Consider the following 24,812-nt stretch of genomic DNA (forward strand, 5'->3'; position numbering starts at 1 on the left):
CTTTAGGTCAATAGGTCAGGTGAGCGATACAGGGCCTTCATGGCCCTCTTGTTTACCTTACTTTGATGCTTTTTGACCTTAGTTTACTAGATAAATAGGATTTATAACCAAATACAACAGTTTTATCTTTATTGTATTTATTAAAATAATCAAATCATAACAGGACATATTTCATTTATACATACAATCTATGTTGTAAAAGAGCTCTCGTTTCTTTTGTTCAAAGATGACACTGATGATTCATACTTTCAAACATTCTTATTCTGTTAACCCTCATGAAGTGTTGGCTTGCATTTTCAGCGACAAATATCAGCTGATAACTAATAAGCAACAAGTTTTATTGAACAACTATCAATGAGCAAGTTTATTTTGTCAATCATCACAATTCGTCACCTCAACGCAACAAAGTCGTATCTTATTATACCTCAACGCAACAAAATCGTATCTTATTATTAATTTATTTCACAATTGATTTATGTTGGCAATTCGTCAAATCTACATGTAATCAATGACTTTGTACCTGTATCGCTGATTAAACCCATTGTTCTTCGTTGTCAGTAAGATTTAAGACAACAAATCGACATGGAAAGTTTTATTTTTCTAGTGTTTTGGGCATGCGAAAACGAAAGTATAATGCGACGTAAAAAGTACATGCTGTGAAATTAGCTAGATTAGATCGTCTGCCACTATCTTTATCATTCCCTCGTTGCTCGGAAGTTTCTGCGATAAATACACAAAAAATAACTGATTATGAATCTGTTTTTCCATCCAGTCGTCCAGTAATATAAACGTAAGTGTGGATGCCTACGGTTCATTGCGAGTAAGAACTCCAAATTTCAGCCTACTTGATGCTTGCGACCGTGCACTTTCAACTTAAATTTCGGCCTTATAAAAATGTTTAGACAAATTATTTACGAAAACAAAACTGTGGCCTTGCATTTTTAGTTTATTCATTTTAATCTCAATAAGTGATTTTTAACTAAGTTAAAACTAAGTTATCGGTTATTTTCATACATACGTAGAATCCATGTTTTCAAATTTTCAAGATGGCGGCAACTTCTGCATCGGCGCGTCATATGCTTGGATAGTACGACTGTGTAATTATAAATCGATTTTACTGAATTTGGTATCATTCTAAAGTTTATCTAATATTTTTATAAATGGAATCCTGAAAGGAATAAAATAAATCTGGTAGATAAAATTGATATAGAATATTTCGAGTCTGGTCAATTTTCATGGGTTGGTCGGCGATCGGCAAAGGGCAAACATGTATTCAATATTTAATTTCTAAAGGCCTAATGAGCGTGTCGAAAATGTGCAATAATCAATCTACATTTTAAATGATTACAACTTTTTAAATTAATTATCGTTCAATTGACCATTTTCAATCATCTCTTCCATAAAAGGCTACATGTAGCTTCACTGCCGACGTGCTAAAAACGACAAATTTTCATATATTATTCCCAATTAAAGTATCATAAAACAGTAATTGATTGCAAAATCCTGTCAGTTCTTAATCAGGGTCATTCACGGTTGATGCACCCACGTGTCGGCCTGTTGATCAAAGCCACTATAATCGACAGTACAATACACGGAACAATTGTACCGCAGACATTGGCTAATCTGGCTGGTTTTGAAAGGGCAATCTATCAAAACCATAACATCACAACAATGCCCCGAAGCTATTTTCATTACACATATCATTGGAAAATATTCAAATCTGGTTTTTTGAATGCTGATTGGGGTGATCGGGTTTTGGCTTCCTATGAATCGGGAGGGTTGGGAAGCATGAAAATAATGCAAACAAGTGAAACTTTTACCAAAATTTACAATAAAGCGACCATAGGGCCAAAATTTAGCCCAGTAAATGGGCTTCAATTAAATGTCTTTATTTCTCTAAAATATCGAAATTTCATAATGAAACTTGGAAATGTGTTTGGTATTGCATCTTTCTTGAAAATAGAGATGAAAATGTAATGAAATTTGATAAGAAACATTTCTTATAGGAATAAGGTCAGTAATTCGGTTGAAAATGTGCTTCCGTGGTGTAGTCAAAAGAAGTCCATAATAAATAAATCCTAACTTTCCCATTTTTTTGCACAAATTTGTGTAGAACAAATGCTTTAATCACACTTTTTGTGATTGATGGTGGGGGCATATAGATTTGGTCTTGTCTGTGTGCCCCGTGCGTCTGTCCGTCCGAAGTTCGTGACGCACCTAGCTCAAAAAGTATTTGATATAAATTGATGAAACCTTGCATGAGTCTTTATCATGATATGAACTTGCGCACCTCTTATTTTTCGTCTGGCTTCTCCCCCTATTTCTTCCCCTATTTCCAGAGTTACGGCCCCTGAAATAGGAAAAAATTCACCTTGTGACATGCCAAGCTCAAAAAGTATTTGATATTGATTCATGAAACCTTGCATGAGTCTTAATCATGATATGAACTTGCGCATCTCCTATTTTTCAATTTGGTCCGCCCCCTATTTCCAGAGTTATGGCCCCTGAAATGATAAAAAATTCACATTTTCACCTTGTGACGTGCCTAGCTCAAAAAGTATTTAACAGGAAAGGCAACATTGTTCTAACATTAATTTTGTCAGCTGGGATTTCTTAAATCATTTAAAGAAGTGAAAGAATTTTCAAAATCGGAGTAAAAATATGACAGTTATGAGCATTTACATATTTGGTCAAATTGGTGGCCATTTTGTTTCCATGGCAACAAAAAACAAAATGGCAGATTTATTAAATTTTTAAATACACATTTGAACTGCATTTACTTATTACTGTAAAATAATTTCTCTACTTTTTCCAGCTATAAGGAAAGAAATTATCATGTTTTACACCTTACACTCGAGAAACATATAAAAATCAGTCTTTTAAAAGGTCATTTGCTAAATAAAGTATTCAGCAGTGTGTAAATGATGTCATAAACACACTAAAATGGATGCCTCCATTATCAGCCATTTTCTTAAATTTCAAACTGCTGTATCTTTTTCAATAATTGTCTGATTTTAAAAATTCTTTCAGCGTTATGAAAGGCTTGATAATGGCTTTCATATAAAATAAACTTATTTTCAGGCTTTCCTTACCCTTTAATATAAATTTATTAAACCTTGCATAAGTCTTTATCCTGATATGAACTTGCGCACCTCCTATTTTTCATCTGGGTCCGCCCTCTATTTCCAGAATTCTGGCCCCTGAAATAGTCAAAAATGCACATTTTCACCTTGTGACGCCCCTAACTCAAAAAGTATTACATATAAATTGATTCAACCTTGCATGAGTCTTTATCATGATATGAACTTGTGTACCTCCTATTTTTTGTCTGCCCCTGAAATAGTAAAAATGCACATTTTCACCTTGTGACGCACCTGGCTTAAAATGTATATGAAATAAATGGATGAAAACTTGCATGAGTCTTTATCATGATATAAACTTGCACACCTCTTATTTTTTGGCTGGCTCCATCCCCTGTTTTTAAAGTTAATGGCCCTTGAAATAGTAAAAAAAATGCATATTTTCACCTGATTATGTGCCTAGCTTAAAAAGTTTTTTTTTTGTAAATTCATGAAACCTTGCTTGAGTCTTTATCATGATGTAACCTTGCATACTTGGCATTCTTCTTGAGAATCTTAGCGTTTATTACAGAGTTATGGCCCTTAAAATAACCAAAATAGTGGATTTCTTGTTTGTGATTGCTCATAGCTCTAAAAGTATATGGCCGAGAATAATGAATCCTTTTCATAAAATGTTTGTTGAGGCTATACCCCCTTAAAATTGCAAACATTTGAATTATTGCCCCTTATTTGTGACAAATGTACCATTGGGGTGCACACCCTGTGTCCAGCAGACACATTCTAGTTCACTACTAGAATACATTCTGCATGAAATGAGATGGTTTTCATGTTCATACACCCCACATGGCAAGTTTTGCAGATCAAAACTGGAAGTAGGTGTTTATTGTGCAAACGAGAGCAAATATGCGCCATTTTTAGGGTAGCAGACCACAACTGACTGGCATTTCACTAAGAACTATTCAACCCCCTATTCTCTTTTCATTTTTCCATTAATTTGTGATAGAACTTCCATGAGAAATAGGTGTAGGAAAAAGTAATGTTCTCTAAAGATACGTAAACACGACCTGAAGTTGTCGTTTTTGATATGAAACAAGGAAGGATTTGAATTACTGACCTTTAACCTCTAGAGGCCACTTCTGCTCCAATCTTCCCGAAACTTTGTCAGAATGTTTGTTTTTATGGAATCTTGGACAAGCACGAATCTGGGTCATGTGGGTTCAAAAACTAGGTCAAATCAAACAAAATGCTTGTTTACACTCAAAAGGCCACATATATTGTCCAGTCTTAATAAAAATTTGTCAGAATATTTGTCTCCATGAAATCACTAGGTCAAACATGTTTACACTGTTATGATGTGTTTCTCAGGTGAGCGAGTTAGGGCCATCTTGACCCTCTTGTCTACAAAAGCATCTTCTAGTTTATTTTACTGTGCACTGAAATTGTTAAAATTCTGTGGTTTTTGCCAATAATTTTGAACCTAAAGTATCTTTCATACCTCTTATTTTCAGCCATTACTTCCATCTGTGTTTAGTGCAAAAGATGCCAACACTCTACTATTGGGATGTTTGAAGGGTCATTCAGGGGCCATGGTATGCTGTGAGACAGTAGTTGCCAGTGATAAACTTATCTCACAATGTTCAAAACCATTTCCACAACTCATGGCCATGAAAGCAGAAAAGGTAGATATTTTTCAAATAATCAAGGACTTCAGGTGCTTTGTTGCCTGATTAATTATAGTTGCAGTCAGATGTACAGGAATTTAAACACAAGAGCGTTAGCCCGATTGGTTAGATACCAAAGCATCTGAATTATAAATAGTGGCAAATTAGATGATAAACCTCAAGAAGGTCGTCATGGTTTTCAATCTTATGGTGGACTTCATTTGTCTTTAAAGTATTGAACTGATTTGACATCATAACTGAAATCATAATACTCTCTTACCTAGGGTTGGACACCGGTGTACCCGGTATCGGTACAGTACCAAATAATCACTTCAAAAAGTACCAGTATATACCGTTCTAAAAAGAACTGGTTCAGATTTAGATACTTTCATAAAAATAGAAATAAAATTCTAACCAAATCTGTGGCAAAATAAAGCAGAAAATAAGCAAATATCGTAATAACATGATCAACATTTTTTACCATCATGACACTGCTCTGACTGTTACCTCCCTTGAACTAACATGGAGAGCAAGCCTCTCACCTGGCTTGATTAGTTTCATATGATAAATATTTTTTGAAAAACTTGTTTTCCCATCAATTTACACTATGTAAACCAATACTTCATTGCAAAATATACGTCACTTTTTAGCTCACCTGAACCAAAGGCTCATGGTGAGCTTTTGTGACAGCTCAATGTCCGTCGTGCTTCGTCAGTCGTCCGTCCGTCAACATTTAAAAAAAATATCTTCTTCTTGAAAACCACTGGGCAGAATTACACCAAACTTCACAGGAATGATCCTTGGGTGGCCCCCATTCAAAATTGTTCAAAGAATTGAATTCCATGCAGAACTCTGGTTGCCATGGCAACTGAAAGGAAAAACTTTAAATATCTTTTTGTCCAAAACCCCAAGGCGTAGAGCCTTGATATTTGGCATGTGACATCATCTAATGGTCCTCTATGAAGATTGTTCAAATTATGCCCCTGGGATGAAAAGAGTCCCTGTCCTGTGGGGGCACAAGTTTTACATAGACTTGTATAAGAAAAAACTTTAAAAATCTTCTTGTCTAAACCCACAAAACCTAGGCCTTAGATAATTGGTACGTAGCATCTTAATAAAACTTGGTCTGAATGTTATTCTTGAAGATCTTTAGGTCAAGTTCGAATCTGGGTCATGTGGGGTCAAAAACTAGGTCACCAGGTCAAATCAAAGGAAAAGCTTGTTCACTCTAGAGGTCACAATTTTGGCCCAATCTTAATGAAACTTGGTCAGAATGTTACTCTGAATAAAATCTTGGATGAGTTTGATATTGGGTCATCTGGGGTCAAAAACTAGTTCACCAGGTCAAATCAAAGGAAAAGCTTGTTAACACTCTAGAGGTCACAATTTTGGCCCAATCTTAACGAAACTTGGTCAGAATGTTACCCTCAATAAAATCTTGGACGAGTTCAGTTAGTTTTATCTCCCCCTTGGTTAGCTTTTTGAGGTCACTCCATTAAAGATCAAGGTCACAGTGGCCAGAACATGACAATCCATTTCCTGTCAGTAAAACCATTTGACCTAGAACCTTCAAACTTTATAGGATGCTAGGATATACAAAGTAGATGACCCCTATTGTTTTTGGGGTCATTCCATCAAAGGTCAAGGTCACAGGGGTCATCTGTCTGTCACACTTCATTTTTCATCAATTACTGAAGAACCATTTGACCTAGAACCTTCAAACTTCATAGGTTGATAGGGCTTACAGAATAGATGAACACTTTTGGTTTTGGATTACTAGATCAAAGGACAAGGTCACAAGGGCCTGAATATGGAAAACCGTTTCTGATCAGTAACTAGAGAACCACTTGACCCAGAACTGTCAGACTTCAAAGGATGATTGGACAAGTAGAGTAGATGACCCCAAATGATTTTTGGGTCACTTGATGAAAGGTCAAGGTCATAGGGACAATAACATGGAAAACAGTTTCTGATCAGTAACTTGAAAACCATTTGACTCAGAACTTTCAAACTTTACAGGATGATAGGACTATCAGAGTAGATGACCGTTACCGTTTTTCGGATCATTTGAGCCAAGGTCAAGGTCACAGGGGCCTGAACATGGAACATTCGAATCAATAACTAGACAACCACTTGTCTCAGAATGTTTAAACTCCATAGGATGATTGGATGTGCAGAGTAGATGACCCATATTGATTTTAGGGTCACTTGATTAAAGGTCAAGGTCACAGGGGTCTGAACATGGAAAACAGTTTCCGATCAATAACTTGAGGACCACTTGATCCAGAATGTTGAAACTTCAGGATGATTGGACATGCCAAGTAGCCTATCCCTATTGTAGCCAACCATCAGTGTCTCTTTGACTTTCACTCCTGTCCCGTTGACATCTTGTCTATTACAGCTATGCATTGGGGGAGACATGCACTTTTCTACAAAAGCATCATCTAGTTGGTTCTTTCCCCCATAGTATGTATATATCTACATACCTGAATGATAATAGACGGTGAAGGGGGAAGAAACTGGCGTGTTGGTTCTTTGCCCCCCCCATGTGCATGTATCTGCATGTCTAACATATAATACACAGTGAAGGGAGAAGAAACTGACTAGTTGGTTCTTTCCCTCCTAGTATGTATAATCTGCAGCGTTTTCCCTGGGGAAAAATCAACCAGTTGTTTTAAAACTGGGCTGTTACACCGGTTTTACGCCATATCACAAAATGTACGACAATTTTCTAAGCAAAAATAAAATTTTCTGTGCTTTCCCTTATTAGCCCACCATCATGATGGTGGGCTATTCAAATCACTCTGCGTCCGTGGTCCATCCGTCCGTCCGTCATTCCATCTGTCCATCCGTCCGTTAACAATTCCTCGTTATCGCATCTCCTCAGAAACTATTGGGGGGATTTTGACCAAACTTTGTCAGAATGATGTATTGGTACCCTAGTTGTGTCCCCCTGAAAATCAGACTGGTTCAACAATTGTTTAGTGAGTTATGGCCCTTTGTTTATTTCTATAATTTACATATATTTATATAGGGAAAAACTTTGAAAATCTTTTTGTCCAAAACCACAGAGCCTAGGGCTTTGATATTTGGTATGAAGCATCATCTAGTGGTCCTCTACCAAGATGATTCAAATTCTTTTCCTGGGGTCTAATATGGCCCCGCCCCGGGGGTCACATGGTTTATATAGACTTATATAGGGAAAAACTTTGAAAAACCTCTTATTCAAAACCACAGGGCCTAGGGCTTTGATATTTTGTGTGTGACATCATCTAGTGGTCTTCTACTAAGATTGTTCAAATTATCCCCCTAGGGTCAAATATGGCTCCGCCCCGGGGGTCACATGGTTTACATAGACTTATATAGGGAAAAACTTTTAAAATCTTCTTGTCCAAACCACAAAACCTAGGGCTTTGGCATTTGTAATGTAGCATCATCTAGTGGTTCCCTACCAAGTTTGTTCAAATTATCCCCCTAGGGTCAAATATGGCCCCGCCCTGGGGTTCACATGGTTCATATAGACTTATATAGGGAAAAGCTTTTAAAATCTTCTTGTCAATAACCTACAACATTCAAATTTGGACCACATGTATGGTTTTGAGTGGCAAGATGAACCTTGACATGAGTTGACCTTGATTTTGACCTAGTGACCTACTTTCACATTTCTCAAGCTACAGCCTTCAAATTTTGGACCACATGCATAGTTTTGTGCACTGAAAAAAACTTTGACCTTGACATTGACTTAGTGACCTACTTTCACATTTTTGAAGGTACAGGCTTCAAATTTGGACCACATGCATAGTTTTGTGTTCGGAAATGAAATTCGACTTTGATTTTGACCTGGTGACCTACTTTCACATTTCTCAAGCTACAGCCTTCAAATTTGGACCACATGCGTAATTTTGTGTACTGAAACAAACTTTGACCTTTACATTGACCTAGTGACCTACTTTAACATTTTTGAAGGTACAGGCTTCATATTTGGACCACATGCATAGCTCTGTGTTCCGAAATAAAATTTGACCTTGACGTTGACCTAGTGACCTACTTTCACATTTCTCGAGCTACAGCCTTCAAATTTGGACCACTTGCATAGTTTTGTGTACTGAAATGAACTTTGACCTTAAGATTGACCTAGTGACCTACTTTCACATTTCTGTAGCTACAGGCTTCAAATTTAGACCACATGCATAGGATTGTGTACCAAAACAAACTTTGACCTTGACATTGACCTAGTGACCTACTTTCACATTTTTGAAGGTACAGGCTTTAAATTTAGACCACATGCATAGATTTGTGTTCTGAAGTGTAATTTAACCTTGATTTTGACTTTGTGACTTACTTTCACATTTCTCAAGCTACAGCCTTCAAATTTGGACCACTTGCATAGTTTTGTGTAATGAAATAAACTTTGACCTTAAGATTGACGTAGTGACCTACTTTCAAATTTCTCAAACTACAGCCTTCAGACTTGATGCACATGCATAGTTTTGTGTACAAATAACTTTGTCCTTGAAATTGATCTAGTGACCTACTTTCACATTTCTCAAGCTACAGCTTTCTAATTTGGACCACATGCACAGTGTTGTGTACGGAAATGAAATTTGACCTTGAGCTAGCCAATAAGTCTTGAAATTTGGAACACTCAAAAATGGCACATTGGTGGGCACCAAGATCACTCTGTGATCTCTTGTATTATCTTGTGGAAACCGTTATGTCAAGATCCAATTTTAAGAACTTTTTCTTTAAATTTCGAATACGGTAAGTGCTGTTTGAAAATGTTTCCTTGTTATAAGTATCATAATTATATCGGTCTATATCTTTTTAGCTCACTTGAGCCAAAGGCTCAGGATGAGCTATTGTGATCACTCACCCTCTGGCATCTGTCTGTCCAGCGTCAGGCGTCCATCCACACTTTCCTTTAAACAACATCTCCTCCTAAACCACCAGTTCAAATTTGATGAAAATTTGAATGATCCTTGGACGGCCCCCTTTCAAAATTGTTCAAAGAAATTAATTCCACACAGAACTCTAGTTGCCATGGCAACCAAAAGGAAAAACTTTAAAAAATCTTCTTGTCCAAAACTGCAAGGTGTAGAGCCTTGATATTTGGCATGTGACATCATCTAATGGTCCTAATTGTTCAAATTATGTCCCTTGGGTGAAAAGAGGCCTTGCCCCGGGGGTCCCAAGTTTTACATAGACTTATATATGAAAAAACTTGAAAAATCTTCTTGCCTGAAACTGCAAGGCCTAGGCTTTTGATATTTGGTATGTTGCATTGCCTAATGGTCCTCTACCATAATTGTTCAAATTATGCCCGTGTGGTGAAAAGAGGCCCTGCCCTCAGGGGCCCCAAGTTTTACATAGACTTATATAGGGAAAATAAATCTTCTTGTCTGAAAGTTCAAGACTTAAGCCTTTGATATTTGGTATGTAGCATTGCCTAGTGGTTCTCTAACAAGATTGTTCAAATTATGCCCCTGGGGTGAAAAGAGGCCCTGCCCTGGGGGTCACTTGTATATGAGTTATATAGGAAAAAATACTTCAAAAATTATTTCATCATATTTCCTAGATTGTTTAATTATAATTATTACCCCAAGTTATTAGAGATCACTTGACTGTGACCTTAACCTACTGACCTACTTCTTGTTTTTGCTATTCATATCACTCTCCGTCCGTGGTCCGTCCGTCCGTCAGTCCGTCAACAATTTCTCGTTATCACATCTCCTCAGAAACTACTGGGGGGATTTTGACCAAACTTCGTCAGAATGATGTATTGGTACCCTAGTTGTGTCCCCCCTGAAAATCAGGCTGGTTCAACAATTTTTTAGTGAGATATTGCCCTTTGTTTATTTCTATAATTTCTATAGATTTATATAGGGAAAAACTTTGAAAATCTTCTTGTCCAAAACCACAGGGCCTACGGCTTTGATATTTGGTATCAAGCATCATCTAGTGGTCCTCTCCCAAGATGGTTCAAATTATTTCCCTGGGGTCTAATATGGCCCCGCCCCGGGGGTCACATGGTTTATATAGACTTATATAGGGAAAAACTTTGAAAAACCTCTTGTCCAAAACCACAGGGCCTAGGGCTTTGATATTTTGTATGTGACATCATCTAGTGGTCTTCTACTAAGATTGTTTAAATTATCCCCCTAGGGTCAAATATGGCCCCGCCCGGGGGTCACATGATTTACATAGACTTATATAGGGAAAAACCTTGGAAATCTTCTTGTCCAAACCATCAAGCCTAGAGCTTTGATATTTGTAATGTAGCATCATCTAGTGGTTCTCTACCGAGTTTGTTCAAATTATCCCCCTATGGTCAAATATGGCCCCGCTCTGGGGGTCACATGGTTCATATAGACTTATATAGGGAAAAGCTTTTAAAATCTTCTTGTCAATAACCTACAACATTCAAATTTGGACCACATGTATGGTTTTGAGAGGCAAGATGAACCTTGACATGAGTTGACCTTGATTTTGACCTAGTGACCTACTTTCACATTTCTGTAGCTACAGCCTTCAAATTTGGACCACATGCATAGTTTTGTGCACCGAAAAAAACTTTGACCGTGACATTGATCTAGTGACCTACTTTCACATTTTTGAAGGTACAGGCTTCAAATTTGGACTACATGCTTAGTTTTGTGTTCCGAAATAAAATTTGACCTTGATTTTGACCAAGTGACCTACTTTCACATTTCTCAAGCTACAGCCTTCAAATTTGGACCACTTGCATAGTTTTGTGTACCGAAATGAACTTTGACTTTAAGATTGACCTAGTGACCTACTTTCACATTTCTGTAGCTACAGGCTTCAAATTTGGACCACACGCATAGGATTGTGTACCGAAACAAACTTTGACCTTGATATTGACCTTGTGACCTACTTTAACATTTTTGAAGGTAAAGGCTTCAGATTTGGACCACTTGCATAGATTTGTGTTCTGAAATGAAATTTGACCTTGATTTTGACCTAGTGACCTACTTTTGCATTTCTCAAGCTACAGCCTTCAAATTTGGACCACTTGCGTAGTTTTTTGTACCGAAATAAACTTTGACCTTACGATTGACCTAGTGACCTACTTTCAAATTTCTCAAACTACAGCCCTGACCTACTTACTTGTTTTTTGAAGCTAGAGCAAAGAGATTTGTACAATTCTTTAACAGATTTCAGTACCTATCTTGAAGAATCTTTACCATGACCTTCTCACCTAGCTTTTTTTAGCTCACCTGAGCACAAAGTGCTCAAGGTGAGGTATTGTTATCACACTGTGTCCGTCGTGCATGTGTCCGTCAAGTCGTCCGTCCGTCGTCAACATTTGTGTGTAAACGACATCTCCTCCATAACCTCTGAATGAATTTTGATGAAACTTGGCACGGATGTTCCTTGGATGGTCCTCTACCAAAGTTATTCAAACAGTTCCGCTTGGTGGCACATAGGGGCTGCCAGAGCTAAAAATAGAAAAAACTTAAAACAACATCTCCTCCTAAACCGATGGTCCGATTTTGAAATAATTTCCCACAAATGGTCCTTATGTCACCCTCTACCAAGATTATTTAAATTATACCGATTTGTCAAAAAACATGGCCGCTGGAGGGTGTGGTCACTTTTCCCTATATGTATACAGTGGAAACTTTAAAAATCTTCTTGTAAGAACTGCTTGCCCGATTTTAGGATAATTTTACACAAATTCACAAATGCATAGTATGAGCTTTGACCTTTGACCTTGACCTAGTGACGTCTTTCACATTTCTGATTGGACCACATGCATAGTTTTGTGTTCCAAAATGACATTTTGACCTTGATTTTGACCTAGTGACCCACTTTTACAATTCTTTAGCTACAGCCTTCAAATTTGGACCACCTGCATAGTTTTGTGTACCAAAATGAACTTTGGCTTGAGATTGACCTAGTTACCTACTTCCACATTTCTCAAGATACAGGCTTCAAATTTTGACCACATGCATAGTTTTGTGTTCTGAATTGAAATTTGACCTTGATTTTTACCTAGTACCTACTTTCACATTTCTCAAGCTACATCCTTCAAATTTGCATAGTTTTGTTTACAGAAATGAACTCAGACCTTGAAATTGATCAAGTGACCTACTTTCACTTTTCTCAAGCTACAGCTTGCAAATTTGGACCACATGCATGACACCATGCACAGTTGTGTGTACCGAAATGAACTTTGACCTTGATTTTGACCTTGAGCTAGTCTGGAAATTTGGAACATTAAAAAATGGCTCAATGGTGGGCGCCAAGATCACACTGTGATCTCTTGTTTATAGGATGCGAAGAGTCACTCAGTGTTTAGAGGGGTACTGGAAGCTGGTGAGCCAGGAACCATTAAGTCTGAAGGACCTACAGGCAATACAAAAGAGGATAGAAAAGATCAAAGGCGTAAAAAGGCAACAGGTAGGTCATCTTCAAGAGAAAGAATGTTAAAATATTAGTTTTTAGTTTTCCATGTATTTCATGTTCAGGACATTCTGTGCCTGTTGATTTGATATTCTCCTTTGAACCTAAGACAGAAAGAAAATAATATTATGTGTTATCTCTGTAAACTGTAAAGCACTAATTCTGGACATAAATTCATGAAACCTTTAGTTTAGACTCCAGCTTAATTTTTAGCTCATCTGAGCTCAGGTCCGTCCGTTCGTCGTCAACAGTTTGACTGTTAACACTCTAGAGGTCACAATTTTGACCTAATATTAATGAAACTTGGTCAGAATGTTACCCTCAATAAAATCTTGGATGAGTTCAATATTGGGTCATCTGGGGTCAAAAACTAGGTCACCAGGTCAGATCAAATGAAAAGCTTGTTAACACTCTAGAGGTCACAGTTTTGGTCCAATCTTAATGAAACTTGGTCAGAATTTACCCTTAATAAAATCTTGGACGAAATTGATATAGGGTCATCTTGGGTCAAAAACTAGGTCACCAGGTCAGATCAAAGAAAAAGCTTGTTAACACTCAAGAGGTCACAATTTTGGCCCAATCTTAATGAAACTTGGTCAGAATGTTACCCTCAATAAAATCTTGGATGATTTTGATATTGGGTCATCAGGGGTCAAAAACTAGGTCACCAAGTCAAATCAAAGGAAAAGCTTGTTAACACTGTAGTGGCCACATTTATGACCATATCTTAATGAAACTTGGTCAGAATGTTAATCTTGATGATCTATAGGTCAAGTTTAAATCTGGGTCAGGTGGGGTCAAAAACTAGGTCACTAGGTCAAATCAAAGAAAAAGCTTGTTAACACTAGAGGTCACAATTTTGGCCCAATCTTAATGAAACTTGGTCAAAATGTTACCCTCAATAAAATCTTTAATGATTTTGATATTGGGTCATCAGGGGTCAAAAACTAGGTCACAAAGTCATATCAAAGGGAAAGCTTGTTAACACTGTAGTAGCCACGTTTATGACCATATCTTAATGAAACTTGGTCAGAATGTTAAACTTGATGATCTATAGGTCAAGTTTAAATTTGGGTCAGGTGGGGTCTAAAACTATGTCACTAGTGCAAATCAAAGGAAAAGCTTGTTAACACTCGAGAGGCCACATTTGTGACTATATCTTCATGAAACTTAATTAGAATGTTAATCTTGATGATCTTTAGGTCAAGTCTGAATCTGGGTCATGTGGGGTCAAAAACTAGGTCGCCGGGTCAAATCAAAGGAAAAGCTTGTTAACACTTTAGAGGCTACATTTATGACCATATCTTAATGAAACTTGGTCAGAATGTTGATCTTGATGATTTTTAGCTCACCAGTCACAAAGCGACAAGATGAGCTTTTGTGATCGCGTGGCGTCTGTAGTCTGTCGTCCGTGCCTGCGTGCGAAAACTTTTGCTTGTGACCACTCTAGAGGACACATTTATCATGGGGTCTTTATGAAAGTTGGTGAGAATGTTCATCTTGATGATATCTAGGTCAAGTTCGAAACTGGATCACGTGCAGTCCAAAACTAGGTCAGTAGGTCTAAAAATAGAAAAACCTTGTGACCTCCCTAGAGGCCATATTTGTACCCCCCGACAACAAAGTTGTAAGGGGTGGTATATTGGTTTCAGGTTGTCTGTCTGTCTGTCCGTCTGTCTGTCTGTCCATCTGTCTGTCTGTCCGTAGACACAATCTTGTGCGCACCATTTCTCCTCATCCCCTTGACACAATTTAATGAAACTTCACACAAGTGATCAGTAACAACAGTAGTTGTGCATGGGGCATGTTAGGTTCTTTCAGATAAAAAAATTGCAGAGTTACGGGACTTTGTTTTTTGTTACTATACTATATACATAGACACAATCTTGTGCGCACCATCTCTCCTCATCCCCTTGACACAATATAATGAAACTTCATACAAGTGATCAGTAACAACAGTACTTGTGCATGGGGCATGTTAGGTTGTTTCAGCGACAAAAATTGCAGAGTTACGGGACTTTGTTTCTTGTTCACATACTATGTACATACAGTCTGCAGGTCAAGATTGAAACTGGGTCACGTGCGGTCCAAAACTAGGTCAGTAGGTCTAAAAATAGAAAATCCTTGTGACCTCCCTAGAGGCCATATTTTTCAATGGATCATCATGAAAATTGGTCAGAATGTTCACTTTGATGATACCTAGATCTTGTCGAAAGTGGGTCATGTGCGTCAAAAACTAGGTCATAAGGTCTAGAAATAGAAAAACCTTGTGACCTCTCTAGAGGCCATATTTTTCAATGGATCTTCATGAAAATTAGTCAGAAGGTTCACCTTGATGATATCTAGGTCAGATTTGAAAGTGGGTCAAGTGCCGTCAAAAACTAGGTCATTAGGTCAAATAATAGAAAAACCTTGTGACCTTTCTAGATGCCATATTTTTATCCCCCGACGAAAGTCGGAGGGATATAGTTTTGGCGTTGTCCGTCCTTCCGTCCGTCCGTCCGTCCGTCCTTCAGTCTTTCCGTTCCGTCCGGAGCCATATCTAGGAAATGGTTGGGAATATTTATTTAAAACTTCATATACATGTTCACCACAATGAGTTCTTGCGGCCCGTCAAGTTTCAGTCAGATTGCCCAAGTAACACCAGAGTTATGGCCCTTAGAAGTTTCTAGTGTTAACTTTATAGGGTACTATAAATATGGCAATTTCTGCATCATAACTTTTGATATATTTGACCTAGAACTATGAAACTTAAACAGAATTTAGATCACCATAATGTGGTTGTGTACACACAATTTCATTTGGATTTATTTGTAAATTAAGAGTTATTGCCCTTTAATTGTATAAAAATCCACATATTTGTACGTAACAAACTTACCATTTTGTAGAATTTCATTAAATTTCTTTCATTCTTTTCCATGAACATTTATTGTTAACATGTGAAGTTGTGTACCCACACCTGGTCACCCCCTTACCTTGATCACACACCTCCCCCCCTATCCCCCGACACCCCCCCCCCCCCCCCAAAAAAAAAAAAAAAAAAAAAAGATCATTCCTTATTTTAGATTTTTTTCAAACAAACTACATATACATGTTCACCACTATGAGGTTATGGGGCCATCAAGTTTCAGACAGATTGCCCAAGTAACACCACGGTTATGGCCCTTAGAAGTTTCTAGTGTTAACTATATAGGGTACTATAGATCTATAGATATGCCAATTTCTGCATCATAACTTTTGATATGTTTGACCTAGAACTATGAAACTTAAACAGAATTTAGAGCACTATAATGTGGTTGTGCACAGACAATTTTGTACAGATTTCTTTTTGTAACTTCAGAGTTATTGCCCTTTAATTGTCTAAAAATCCACATATTTATACATAACAAACTTACCATTTGGCAGAATTTCATTAAATTTTTTTCATTCTTTTCTGTGAACATTTATTATAAACATTTAAGTTGCGCACCCACACCTGGTCACCCACTTGCCTTGGTCACACCCCCTCCCCCTCCCAACCACACTCCCCCCACCCCCTCCCAATTTTTTTTTTTTTTTTTTTTTCATTTCTTATTTTAGATTTTTTTCAAACCTTCCAAGTTGTACTATTCCCCCACCTCACTTCTCCACCCAGTCATGCCCACCACTGATCATGCATTCTCTGCCCCCCACCCCCCTCCCCCCCCTACTCCAACTTCACCCTTTTACCTTTTTTTTTTTTTTTTTTCATTTTTAATTTTCAATCAATATTTATAATCAGCATGTGAAATTTTGTTTCCTCTCCCGTTCCCCTGCACCCCCACCCCCTAAAAAAATAAATATATACATATATCTATATATAGATATATATATTTCCATTCCTTTTTTTTTTTTTTAAATGTTCAAACCTTCAACATGTTGAGTTGTGACTGCACAAACCTTGCCCTCAGCCATGTTCAAGATATCTTATCTGTGTTCTCTTAAGGACATCTGATTTTTTAAGTTCAAATGTACATGTAAAACAGCAACACCTGGTGCCAAACCACTCAAAGACAATATTTCATTCCAGTTAAACTTCAAGCTCGCATTTCAATTAACTGCATTTTATTTTAAAAGCTAAGCTTATTACAGTAAGCATATCCCATTCAAAATGAATTCTTTAGTCCGGATCAAATTATCATACATTTATTGTGTACTCTTTAATTAAACATTAAATTTTGTTTTCTGTTAAATTGATTTTGACTTTTTGCCGGATATATCTTTTTGCCATTCCTCACCACAAACCCTTTCGGCGGGGGATACCAATTCATCGAATTTGCTTGTTTTAATGGGATCTGTATGAAAGTTGGTCTGAATATTCATCTTGATGATATCTAGGTTAGGTTTGAAACTGGGTCAACTGCTGTCAAAAACTAGGTCAGTAGGTCTTAAAATAGAAAAACCTTGTGACCTCTCTAGAGGCCATACTTTTCATGAGATCTTCATGAAAATTGGTGAGAATGTTGACCTTGATGATATGTAGGTCAAGTTCGAAGCTGGGTCACGTGCCTTTAAAAACTAGGTCAGTAGGTCAAATAATAGAAAAAAACCTTGTGACCTCTCTAGAGGGCATACTTTTTATGAGATCTTCATGAAAATTGGTCAGAATTTTTATCTCGATGATATCTAGGTCAAGTTCAAAACTGGGTCACATGAGCTCAAAAACTAGGTCACTATGTCAAATAATAGAAAAAACGACGTCATACTCAGTTCAAAACTGGGTCATATGGGGACAGGTGAGCGATTCAGGACCATCACGGTCCTCTTGTTAGGTCAATAGGTAAGGTGAGCGATACAGGGCCTTCATGCCCTCTTGTTTTTTTCAATTGATCTTCATGAAATTTGGTCACAATAATTGCCTTAATGAAGTCAAGGTCAAGTTTGAATATGGGTCATCTGAGGTAAAACACTAGGTCACTAGGTCAAATCAAAGAAAAACCTTGTGTATGTGATTAAGGCTGAATTTTTCAATTGATCTTCATGAAATTTGGTCAGAATGATTGCTTTGATGAAATCTAGGTCAAATTTAAATATAGGTCATCTGGTGTCAAAAACTAGGTCAATAGGTCAAATCAAAGAAAAACATTGTCTATGCGATAGAGGCTGTATTTTCCAATTGATCTTCATAATATTTGGTCAGAATAATTGCCTCTGCTAATCCAAGAAGGAATTTTGAAATAACTTTGCATAAATGTTCCCCATAATTTGATGACATGTCATGCGCAAGACCCAGACGCCTAGCTCCAAGGTCAAGGCCACACTGGTCAAAGGTTAACAGGGTCTATTTAGTATCCAGTCCATAACTCTGCCATTCCTCAAGGGATTTTCAAATTACTTGGCATAAATGTTCCCCATAATGAGACGACATGTTGTGCTCAAGACCCAGACCCCTAGCTCCAAGGTCAAGGTCACACATAGAGGTTAAAGGTTAACAGGAACTGTTTCATGTCTGGTCTCTAACTCTGCTATTCATCAAGGGATTTTCAAATTACTTGGCACAAATGTTAACAGGGCCTGAGACAACTTTTGGGGACAGGTACCCATACCCTCAGGAAGGGGAATTTTTTGTCGTTTTAAGACAAAAAGGGGAATTTTTTAGCATATACTTTTCACACTTATTAATACTGTTTTCAAACATTTCTATCAAATATACACTTCTTAATACTGTTTTCAATCATTTCTAACAAATGTATCTTTTGTGACAAAAACAACAAATGATTATGCAAGTTGTTCTACTATATTCATTTTTTTCTTTCATGAATCAAAACATGTTGTTAACTTAATGATTAACTCGGTGTCACATCCTTCTAGCCTTAAAATGGCCAATGGCCTTCTCAAGCTGTGTGCTAGTTATAGATGTTGCCCCTTCTTGGACAATTCTCTTTATACTATCAAGTGTTTCCTGGCTCAGAATCAGATCTGGGCACAACTTCAGACTGAGGATTTTTGAGACTGTAGTGAGCTTGTAGTGGGATGGGACCCAGGGTTTTCTAAATTTTGTTTTGCTTGCAAACTTTTTTGTTTGAATAAGATGTCTTTTTTTTTTACAATTATCTGCTGTTTTTAGCTCACCTGAGCAATGCTCAGGTGAGTTTTTCTGATCACTCGATGTCCGGCGTCTGTCTGTCTGTCGTCTGTCCGTCAACATTTAGCTTGTGTATGCGATAGAGGCTGTATTTTTCAACTGATCTTCATGAAATTTGGTCAGAATGATTACCTTCATGAAATCTAGGCCGAGTTCGAAAATGGGTCATCTGGGGTCAAAAACTAGGTCACTAGGTCAAATCAAAGAAAAACCTTGTGTATGCGATAGAGGCTGTATTTTTCAATTAATCTTCATGAATTTTGGTCAGAATGATTACCTTGATAAAATCTAGACCAAGTTCGAAAATGGGTCATCTGGGATCAAAAACTAGGTCACAAGGTCAAATCAAAGAAAAACCTTGTGTATGCGATAGAGGCTGTATTTTTCAATTATCTTCATGAATTTTTGTCAGAATGATTTCCTTGATGAAATCTAGGCCGAGTTCGAAAATGGGTCATCTGGGATTAAAAACTAGGTCACTAGGTCAAATTGAAGAAAAACCTTGTGTATGCGATAGAGGCTGTAGTTTTCAATTAATCTTCATGAATTTTGGTCAGAATGATTGCCTTGATGAAATCTAGGTCAACTTCGAATATGGGTCATCTGGGGTCAAAAACTAGGTCATTAGGTCAAATCAAAGAAAAACCTTGTGTATGCGATAGAGGCTATATTTTTCAATTGATCTTCATGAAATTCAGTCAGAATGATTGCCTTGATAAAATCTTGGTCAAGTTTGAATATGGGTCATCTTGATTCAAAAATTAGGTCACTAGGTCAAATCAAAGAAAAACCTTGTGTATGCGATAGAGGCTTTTTTTTCAGTTGATCTTTATGAAACTTGGTCAGAATTATTGCCTTGATAAAATCTAGGCCGAGTTTGAAAATGGGTTATCTGGGATTAAATAGTAGGTCACTAGGTCAAATCAAAGAAAAACCTTGTGTATGCAATAGAGGCTGTATTTTTCAACTGATCTTCATGAATTTTGGTCAGAATGATTGCCTTGATAAAATCTAGGTGAAGTTTCAATATGGGTCATCAGGGATCAAAAACTAGGTCACTAGGTCAAATCAATTAAAAACCTTGTGTATGCAATAGGGGCTGCATTTTACACTGGATCTTCATTAAATTTTATCAGAATGTTTGTCTATATGAAATCTAGGTGGAGTTTGAATATGGGTCATCTGGGTAAAAAACTAGGTCACCCGGTCAAATTAAAGAAAAAACCTTGTGTATGCAATAGGGGCTGCATTTTACACTGGATTCTCATAAAATCTAGTCAGAATGATGGCCTTGACGAAATCTAGGTCAAGTTAGAATATGGGTCATCTGTGGTCAAAAACTAGGTCATTAGGTCAAATTGAAGAAAATGCTTGTTTACACTTAAGAGACCACATTTTTGATCCAATCTTAATGAAAATTGGTCAGAATATTTGTTTCCATGAAATCACTATGTCAAACATGTTTACACTGTTATGGTGTGTTTATCAGGTGAGCGACCTAGGGCCATCTTGGCCCTCTTGTTCAATTAATCTTCATGAATTTTGGTCAGAATGATCACCTTGATAAAATCTAGGTTGAGTTAGAAAATGGGTCATCTAGGGTCAAAAACTAGGTCACTAGGTCAAATCAAAGAAAAACCTTGTGTATGCGATAGAGGCTGTATTTTTCAATTAATCTTCATGAATTTTGGTCAGAATGATTATCTTGATAAAATCTAGGCCGAGTTCGAATATGGGTCATCTGGGGTCATAAACTAGGTCACTAGGTCAAATCAAAGAAAAACCTTGTGTGTGCGATAGAGGCTGTATTTTTCAATTAATCTTCATGAATTTTAGTCAGAATGATTGCCTTGATGAAATCTAGGTCAAGTTTAAATATGGGTCATCTGGGATCAAAAAGTAGGTCACTATGTCAAATCAAAGGAAAAGCATGTATATGCGATAGAGGCTGTAGTTTTAGCTCCACTATTTTGAGAATAGGGGGGCTATTCTACTCGCCCCGGCGTCAGCGTCTGTCAGTGTTGGCGTTACCCTTCTCGGCAACCTTTGTTTTTCTGTCATACCTTTGTTACTATTGCTTATATCCTACCATAACTTCACATAAAGATTGTTCAGTATACAAACAATATATGTATAGGGGGTGAGCCCATTACACCCAAGGTCAAGGTCACCAAGCTGTTATACTTACGTTATTAGCTCGACTATTCGAAGAATAGTCTAGCTATTCTTCTCACCCTGGCGTCGGCGTTGGCGTCGGCGTCACACCTTGGTTAAGTTTTTGCATGCAAGTACATACAGCCATCAATTAAAGGCATATAGCTTTGAAACTTATTTTTTCTTTTTCTAGGTCAATACCAATACCAACCTCTCTGGGTCAAGTCCCATAACTCTGACATGTATTTTGAGCAAATTATGCCCCCTTTTGGACTTAGAAAATTTTGGTTAAAGTTTTACATGCAAGTTACTATCTCCAAAACTAATGCAGATATTGTTTTGAAACTTCACATGTGTCTTCGGGGTTATAAAACTAGTTGATAGGAGCAAGTCCCATAACTCTGACTTTCATTATGGCCAAATTATGCCCCCTTTTGGACTTAGAAAATTCTGGTTAAAGTTTTGCGTGCAAGTACATACAGCTATTTCTAAAAGGCATATAGATTTGAAACTTATTTTTTCTTTTTCTAGATCAATTACCAACCTCACTGGGTCAAGACCCATAACTCTGACATGTATTTTTAGCAAATTATGGCCCCTTTTAGACTTAGAAAATTTTGGTTAAAGTTTTACATGCAAGTTACTATCTCCAAAACTAATGCAGATATTGATTTGAAACTTCACATGTGTCTTCGGGGTTATAAATCTAGTTGATGGCAGCAAGTCCCATAACTCTGACCTTCATTTTGGCCAAATTATGCCCCCTTTTGGACTTAGAAAATTCTGGTTAAAGTTTTGCGTGCAAGTACATACAGCTATTTCTAAAAGGCATATAGATTTGAAACTTATTTTTTCTTTTTCTAGATCAATTACCAACCTCACTGGGGCAAGTCCCATAACTCTGACATGTTTTTTGAGCAAATTATGCCCCCTTTTAGACTTAGAAAATTTTGTTAAAGTTTACATGCAAGTTATTATCTCCAAAACTAATGCAGATATTGATTTGAAACTTCACGTGTCTTCGGGGTTATAAAACTAGTTGATAGCAGCAAGTCCCATAACTCTGACCTTCATTTTGGCCAAATTATTTCCCCTTTTGGACTTAGCAAAATCTGGTTAAAGTTTTGTGTGCAAGTACATACAGCTATTACTAAAAGGCATATAATTTGAAACTTATTTTTTCTTTTTCTAGATCAATTACTTACCTCACTGGATCAAGTCCCTTAACTCTGGCATGTATTTTGGGCAAATTATGCCCCCTTTTGGACTTTGAAAATTCTGGTTAAAGTTTTACATGCAAGTTTCTATCTCCAAAACTAATGCAGATATTGAATTGAAACTTCACATGTGCCTTCGGGGTTATAAAACTAGTTGAATGCAGCAAGTCCCATAACTGATATGCATTTTGGTCAAATTATTCCACCTTTTGAACTTAGAAATCTTTTGATATTTAACCTTTTTGGGTAATATTTTCCTGCTTCTGGGACAATATTTCGAATAGTCGAGCTTGGCTGTCTTACGGACAGCTCTTGTTAGCTCACATGTCACAAAGTGACAATGTGAGCTTTTGTGATCACGCAGCGTCCGTCGTCCGTCGTCCGTGCGTGCGTGCGTCCGTGCGTGCGTCCGTGCGTGCGTAAACTTTTGCTTGTGACCACTCTAGAGGTCACATTTTTCATGGGATCTTTATGAAAGTTGGTCAGAATGTTTATCTTGATGATATCTAGGTCAAGTTCGAAACTGGGTCAACTGCGATCAAAAACTAGGTCAGTAGGTCAAATAATAAAAAAACCTTGTGACCTCTCTAGAGGCCATATTTTTCATGGGATCTGTATGAAAGTTGGTCAGAATGTTTATCTTGATGATATCTAGGTCAAGTTCGAAACTGGGTCAACTGCGATCAAAAACTAGGTCAGTAGGTCAAATAATAAAAAAACCTTGTGACCTCTCTAGAGGCCATATTTTTCATGGGATCTGTATGAAAGTTGGTCAGAATGTTCATCTTGATGATATCTAGGTCAAGTTCGAAACTGGGTCAACTGCGGACAAAAACTAGGTCAGTAGTCAAATAATAAAAAAACTTTGTGACCTCTCTAGAGGCCATATTTTTCATGGGATCTTCAGGAAAGTTGTCAGAATGTTCATCTTGATGATATCTAGGACAAGTTCGAAACTGGGTCATGTGCCATCAAAAACTAGGTCAGTAGGTCAAATAATAAAAAAACATTGTGACCTCTCTAGAGGCCATATTTTTCATGGGATCTGTATGAAAGTTGGTCAGAATGTTCATCTTGATGATATCTAGGTCAAGTTCGAAACTGGTCAACTGCGATCAAAAACGAGGTCAGTAGGTCAAATAATAAAAAAACCTTGTGACCTATCTAGAGGCCATATTTTTCATGGGATCTGTATGAAAGTTGGTCAGAATGTTCATCTTGATGATATCTAGGTCAAGTTCGAAACTGGGTCAACTGCGGTCAAAAACTAGGTCAGTAGGTCTAAAAATAGAAAAACCTTGTGACCTCTCTAGAGGCCATACTTGTGAATGGATCTTCATGAAAATTGGTTAGAATGTTCACCTTGATGATATCTAGGTCAGTTTCGAAACTGGGTCACGTGCCTTCAATAACTAGGTCAGTAGGTCAGATAACAAAAAAACCTTGTGACCTTTCTAGAGGCCATATTTTTAATGGGATCTGTATGAAAATTGGTCAGAATTTTTATCTTGATGATATCTAGGTCAAGTTCGAAACTTGTTCAACTGTGGTCAAAAACTAGGTCAGTAGGTCTAAAAATAGAAAAAACCTTGTGACCTCTCTAGAGGCCATACTTTTCAAACGGATCTTCATGAAAATAAGTCAGAATGTTCACCTTGATGATATCTAGGTCTTGTTCGAAACTTGGTCACGTGTTTTTTATAACTAGGTCAGTAGGTCAAATAACTAAAAAGCCTTGTGACCTCTCTAGAGCCATATTTTTCATGGGAACTATATGAAAATTGGTTTGAATGTTCATCTTGATGATATCTAGGTCAGGTTTGAAACTGGGTCAACTGCGGTCAAAAACTAGGTCAGTAGGTCTAAAAATAGAAAAACCTTGTGACCTCTCTAGAGGCCATACTTTTGAATGGATCTTCATGAAAATTGGTCAGAATGTTCACCTTGATGATATCTAGGTCTTGTTCGAAACTGGGTCACGTGCCTTCAATAACTAAGTCAGTAGGTCAAATAATAAAAAATCTTGTGACCTCTCTAGAGGCCATATTTTTCAGTGGATCTTCATGAAAATTGGTTAGAATTTTTATCTTGATGATATCTAGATCAGATTCAACACTGGGTCACATGAGCTCAAAAACTAGGTCACAATATCAAATAATAGAAAAAAACG

General features: G+C 37.3%; 1 protein-coding gene across 3 annotated transcripts in view; it reads left to right on the forward strand.

Moving 5' to 3' along the window:
- LOC123552806 (E3 UFM1-protein ligase 1-like) overlaps positions 1–24,812 on the forward strand; it is a 385,734-nt gene that overhangs the window by 208,115 nt on the left and 152,807 nt on the right. For 2 of the 3 annotated variants that reach the window (XM_053540920.1, XM_053540922.1), the window contains 2 exons: positions 4,589–4,759; positions 13,039–13,165. In XM_053540920.1, coding sequence (XP_053396895.1) covers positions 4,589–4,759; positions 13,039–13,165 — 298 coding nt within the window. The remainder of the gene's footprint in view (positions 1–4,588; positions 4,760–13,038; positions 13,166–24,812) is intronic. The other variant, XM_053540921.1, reaches the window with a different exon arrangement.

Source organism: Mercenaria mercenaria, chromosome 4 (assembly GCF_021730395.1).
Source record: "Mercenaria mercenaria strain notata chromosome 4, MADL_Memer_1, whole genome shotgun sequence".
Lineage (NCBI taxonomy): Eukaryota > Metazoa > Mollusca > Bivalvia > Venerida > Veneridae > Mercenaria > Mercenaria mercenaria.